This window comes from Balaenoptera acutorostrata, chromosome 11, assembly GCF_949987535.1.
Source record: "Balaenoptera acutorostrata chromosome 11, mBalAcu1.1, whole genome shotgun sequence".
Taxonomy (NCBI): domain Eukaryota; kingdom Metazoa; phylum Chordata; class Mammalia; order Artiodactyla; family Balaenopteridae; genus Balaenoptera; species Balaenoptera acutorostrata.
Genome location: NC_080074.1, coordinates 60,671,915 through 60,676,600, shown reverse-complemented (window position 1 = coordinate 60,676,600; position 4,686 = coordinate 60,671,915). Strand labels below are relative to the sequence as shown.

Here is a 4,686-nt window from a genome sequence, read left to right as displayed (position 1 = left end):
ATCCTGAGGGACCGCGCGCGGTTTTAGGGTCAGGGAAGAGGATTGTAAAGTGCTCATTGCCTTTCGGTTCCGGGACAAGAATCACGTCCCAAAGATCGTGAGTCGCCAACTGCCGCCGTGGGCCCGGAAGTCACTGCGTGGGCGTCCGCCCTGCTCTGTAGGGCGGAGTTTCCCGTGAGCCCGCGGGCGCACGAGGACTACGACTCCCGGCGTGCTCAGAGGCCACGGGAATTAACCCTTCAGGGTCCGCGGCTGCCCTGCGCCCCGCCTCCGCCCCTTACCTGGACCCCGCAGGGTGAGTTTTGGGGCGCTGGGGAGGGACTCTTTCCTTTATTTAAGGCTTAGGGGTGTGTGTGTGTGTGTGTGTGTGTGTGTGTGTGTGTGTGTGTGTGTGTGTGTGTGTGTGTGTGTGTGTGTGTGTGTGTGTGTGTGTGTGTGTGTGTGTGTGTGTGTGTGTGTGTGTGTGTGTGTGTGTGTGTGTGTGTGTGTGTGTGTGTGTGTGTGTGTGTGTGTGTGTGTGTGTGTGTGTGTGTGTGTGTGTGTGTGTGTAGTCCCGGCTGGAGGAATGATTCTGACTTTCCTAAAATGAGACAATTTGCAGTAATGATACTCAAATGCTTTTTTTGCGAGTGGGAGACCCAGCATCAACTCTCTGAATCCCAGGGCCTAAGAGGAATCACTACTATCTTCCTCAGAATGCTATCTAAATCGTCTCCTTCTTTACTCCCAGAACAAAAGTAACCAGCAACCCATCCCCTCTTCTGTACGCCCCCCATCGACTTCCACCCTTCCCCAGCGCCCCCAGCAAGGTTTGTAACCTGGCTACCGAGTCAGGGTTTTATTATCCCTCCGGTTGGGTGTGAGTATTCATGGAGCCCAGGGGACCTCTCACATCCCTTTGGATTGAGATTTTAGAAATTAGGCCCTTTGCCTCTCAGAGCCTGCCCTTCCCCCCAGGTGCCACCACGGAGTCCCTGCAGGTTCAGCAGGCACCCTACCTTTGTCTGACTTGAATGACCATAGGCTTGTGGACAAGGGTTCCTTCCTTGATCCTTGCCTCCATCCCCACCTCTAAAACAACACTGGGCACAGGGGACAATGAGGGGAGGGGGGGTGTCACACTCTTCTGTTGCTATTCTTTCTCTATATTGTGCACAGTTCCAGTTCTGGGCTGGGAGGGAGGGGGTTAGGGACTTGAGGTATTGAGGATTATTCGGCCGTGGGGTCAACTACCCTGCTCCTCATCCATGGTAAGAGGGAAATGGAAGGGCTGCTTGTTTTCTTCTCCTTTCACTACTCCCAGACTCCACTTGAACAATCCCAGTTCACAAGGCCCCCATTCCTGCCTCAGCCTTCAAGAGTCTAAAGCTGCTAGGAAAAAGGGCTATTCTGAGTCAGGGGGTTGGGGGCCTGAAATACCTGGATGCCCTTCTTTGCCTCATCCCTATTTCAGTGTTTGTCACTGGCAAGCATCCTATCCTCACCCTGGAGGTTAACTGCCCCATTCTGGGCAGTCTCTGGCCTCCTCCTCCTCCCCCTCCCCCCAAAGGGGCCATTGTTCTGGTCAGCATTTGGGGCGGGGTAGACAGAAGGGAGAAGACCTTGGGGCAGGAGTCCTGAACCGTAGGAGGCCAGGGGAGTGAGGGCAGGCCGTCATATCTCTCCTCTATCTCACCCTCCCCACAGCCAACTGGCTCCCTGCCCCTGCCCCCGCCCCTTGACATCCCAGACTCCCTGGCTATTTAAACAGAGATGGGTGCCCCCATCAGCACACTGTCCTTTGGCCACCGGACATCATGCCTCCCAAGAAGGATGTTCCCGTGAAGAAACCAGCAGGACCCTCTATCCCCAAGCCTGCTGCCAAGCCAGCAGCAGGGGCCCCTCCAGCCAAGACCAAGGCTGAGCCAGTGCCAGCACCAGTGCCAGCTGTCCCTCCAACCCCTGAGAAAACTGCGAAAACCCAGGAGCCCCCCATCGATCTCTCCAAAGTGGTGGTGAGTCCCTGGAAAATGAGAAAAGAATTTGGAGGGGGTGGTACAAGGGTGGGATACAGCCTAGGGGACTAGGGGTATCTAGAAGGTAGGGAATCGGTAAGCACTGGATAACAGTGGGGCTTTCTCTTAGTACCCCATTTGGAAGCATCCAGGCTTATGACCCTGCTGTTGTCTTTGTTGTCATGTGTGTGTATGTACACACCCACACACCCCCCACCTTCTCACCTACCCTCCTGCTGGAGGCAGGACCTGTAAGATGGGGAACATCTGGGTTCTGAGGACAGTTTCAAGGTGAAGGGAGGGAGCTGCTGCCTGTGCCTGGCTGACTATTCAACACTAAAGGCCACAGCTCTGAACCCCAGGAGGGAAGGCTGAAGAGGACAGACTTGTTAGACAATCACAGCTGGGGGCCAGGGGTAAATTTAGCTTTTGTTCAGCCCCCAGTTATGTGAGGGATGCAGGGCTCAGGGCAGTAGAGGGAGGGGAACAGGTGGCATGGGATTAACCCTGTTCCCTGGAAACCCTCCCCCCAATAATTCCTCCTCTTGGGATTCTCCCAAGGTCTGGAGCTGGGAATGGGACTGAGGTGGCTGGGCTCCCAGCCTGGTCCCTTTGGGCCCCTCCCCAGAAGTGGCTGCCAGTTGGTCGGGAGGAGTGCTGGAGAGGGATTGAATGAGCCCTGTCATCTCTCCTCACCTGCTCTTTTCTTCCACAGATCGAGTTTAACAAGGACCAGCTGGAGGGTGAGGCGAAGCCCCTGAGCCCACTGTCCATCCCAAGTCCCTCTTCAGATCCTCCTTCTATTCCCCTAACTCCATTCCCGACCTTGAAAACTCCCACACTAGTACTCTTTGTGTTCCCTGTTCTGCTCAGCTCAAGCACATAGTTTCTGAATCTCCTTTCTCCTGGTGGTGATGGGACCCCTTGTCAACACTGACCCCTCCTTATACTTCAGAGTTCAAGGAGGCCTTCGAGCTGTTTGACCGAGTAGGGGATGGCAAGATCCAGTACAGCCAGTGTGGGGATGTGATGAGGGCCCTGGGCCAGAACCCCACCAACGCCGAGGTGCTCAGGGTCCTGGGGAACCCCAAGAGTGATGGTGAGGGGACCTCTGTGACAATGCGGGTTTTCAGTTTGGTGGTGGAACCGAGGAATGTTGGTAAGGTGACAAAAAATGCTGAGGTGGGTCCCAGGACTTTAGAAACTGTCAAACCCAGGGGCAGAAAAGCATCGTGAATGTTGAACGGATAAAACCCTTCATGGTGGGTATGGGGGCTGGGTCCTGGGTGACACTACAGTGACCTCTCCTTCACTTCTCTGATCTCCAGAGCTGAAGTCCCGGCGTGTGGACTTTGAGACTTTCCTGCCCATGCTCCAGGCAGTGGCCAAGAACCGGGACCAAGGCACATACCAGGACTACCTGGAGGGGCTTCGGGTGTTTGACAAAGAGGCGAATGGCAAAGTCATGGGAGCAGAGCTCAGACATGTCCTCACCACCCTGGGTGAGGCAGGGACCAGAACTCCTGTGGGGTTGAGAGGAGGGGGTGAACTAAGAAGAAGGTTGGCTAAGTAGGCAGAGCCAGGGAGGGATTACTTTCCTGTAGGTCATGGGCAGGAGACTGAGAAGGTCAGAGGCTTGGGTACAATCTGAAGGTCTTCCTCCGGGGGCTAAAATGTGTGGGCTGCAGATGCCTCCCAAAGGGCAGAGGAAAGGGGATAAGGTGGGAGATTTGAGTTTCGGTTTTGGAAGAGATGGTCATACTCTATGATATGGTATGTCTCTTAATCCTCTGGAATTCAGTTTCCTTATCGGTCAAAGCTTTCACCGGGTGTAATTGAGGTGAAACGGAAAGCAAGATTCAGGGACACATTCAAGGCATGCTCATTACAGGGAGAGGATTCTCTTGGGGGACTGTTGCTGTGGGCAAGTCTCCAGGGTGGAAGAAGAGGAGGTACCACTCAGAAGAAAGAGGCCTAGGTTGATGAGGGAGGGGAGGCAGGGGCTAAAACGCTGTGTCTGGGGCTCAGGAGAAAGGATGACTGAAGAGGAGGTGGAGGCAGTTCTGGCAGGACATGAGGACAGCAACGGCTGCATCAACTATGAAGGTGAGGGGCCAGAGGAGCAGAAGAGACAGGGGAAGGGGGGAGGCAGGAAGTCAGAGATATGTGGGTGAGGCACCCTGGGACCCGTATTATCTAAAGTCAGGTGGATTATCATCAGGCCAGCTTCTGCAGCCCCTCTTGCCTCCTCTCTCTGCAGCCTTCCTGAAGCACATCCTAAGCGTCTGAGCTCCACAGGTAGGGCCCTCCCACTTCGCCTTGAGAGGCAAGCCTCCTTCCCTTCCCTCAGCCAGTGTGGAAAAGCAGGGAAGTACGTCTGCATGTCCTGCTGCGCGAGAGGGCCAGGATTTGGCAACTTTCATCTTTTTCCACAGGTGCAGTGGGGTCGGACACTGCCCCCCCACCCCGTTCCCCCGCAGGCGAAAGCAAGTTCCTGCCACTAGGAGGCTATTGTTTCAAAATAAAGAGACGGTTCCTCCCTTGGTCTCCGACTCTTGCTTTCTTTATAGGTGGGGGAGGGAAGGAAGGAAAGGGAGGGCTCTCTTCTCCCCCCACCCCTCCCCAATCCGACATCCTCTAACTTTCTTGCTTCTCGGAGGAGCAGATTCCTTGCGCCCCACTCCACCCTCTT

The 4,686-nt window shown here is 55.1% G+C and overlaps 1 protein-coding gene across 4 annotated transcripts; it reads left to right on the top strand.

Moving 5' to 3' along the window:
• The first annotated feature begins 162 nt into the window (after positions 1 to 162).
• MYL6B (myosin light chain 6B) lies at positions 163 to 4,539 on the top strand. Of its 4 annotated transcripts, XM_007179567.2 has the most exons (9): positions 246 to 295; positions 731 to 809; positions 1,751 to 1,994; positions 2,710 to 2,737; positions 2,950 to 3,093; positions 3,323 to 3,496; positions 4,023 to 4,100; positions 4,255 to 4,292; positions 4,430 to 4,539. In XM_007179567.2, exons 3-8 carry the CDS (start codon positions 1,797 to 1,799, stop codon positions 4,281 to 4,283), a joined length of 651 nt encoding a protein of 216 aa, XP_007179629.2. In that variant the 5' UTR covers positions 246 to 295; positions 731 to 809; positions 1,751 to 1,796; the 3' UTR covers positions 4,284 to 4,292; positions 4,430 to 4,539. The 4 variants fall into 4 exon arrangements, with proteins under 4 accessions (XP_007179628.2, XP_007179630.2, XP_007179629.2 ...); XM_007179566.3 differs by lacking the exon at positions 731 to 809 and having other exon boundaries at positions 163 to 295; XM_007179568.3 differs by lacking the exon at positions 731 to 809 and having other exon boundaries at positions 171 to 295; positions 1,770 to 1,994.
• Positions 4,540 to 4,686: the final 147 nt, after the last annotated feature.

What these genes read in the sequence shown, in the direction of transcription:
- MYL6B (XM_007179566.3), top strand. Translation starts at nt 1,797, where the DNA reads ATGCCTCCCAAGAAGGATGTTCCCGTGAAGAAACCAGCAGGACCCTCT. An exon ending in TCGATCTCTCCAAAGTGGTG is followed by an intron (nt 1,995 to 2,709) that starts GTGAGTCCCTGG and finishes TTTCTTCCACAG; the next exon opens with ATCGAGTTTAACAAGGACCA. An exon ending in GGGGAACCCCAAGAGTGATG is followed by an intron (nt 3,094 to 3,322) that starts GTGAGGGGACCT and finishes TCTGATCTCCAG; the next exon opens with AGCTGAAGTCCCGGCGTGTG.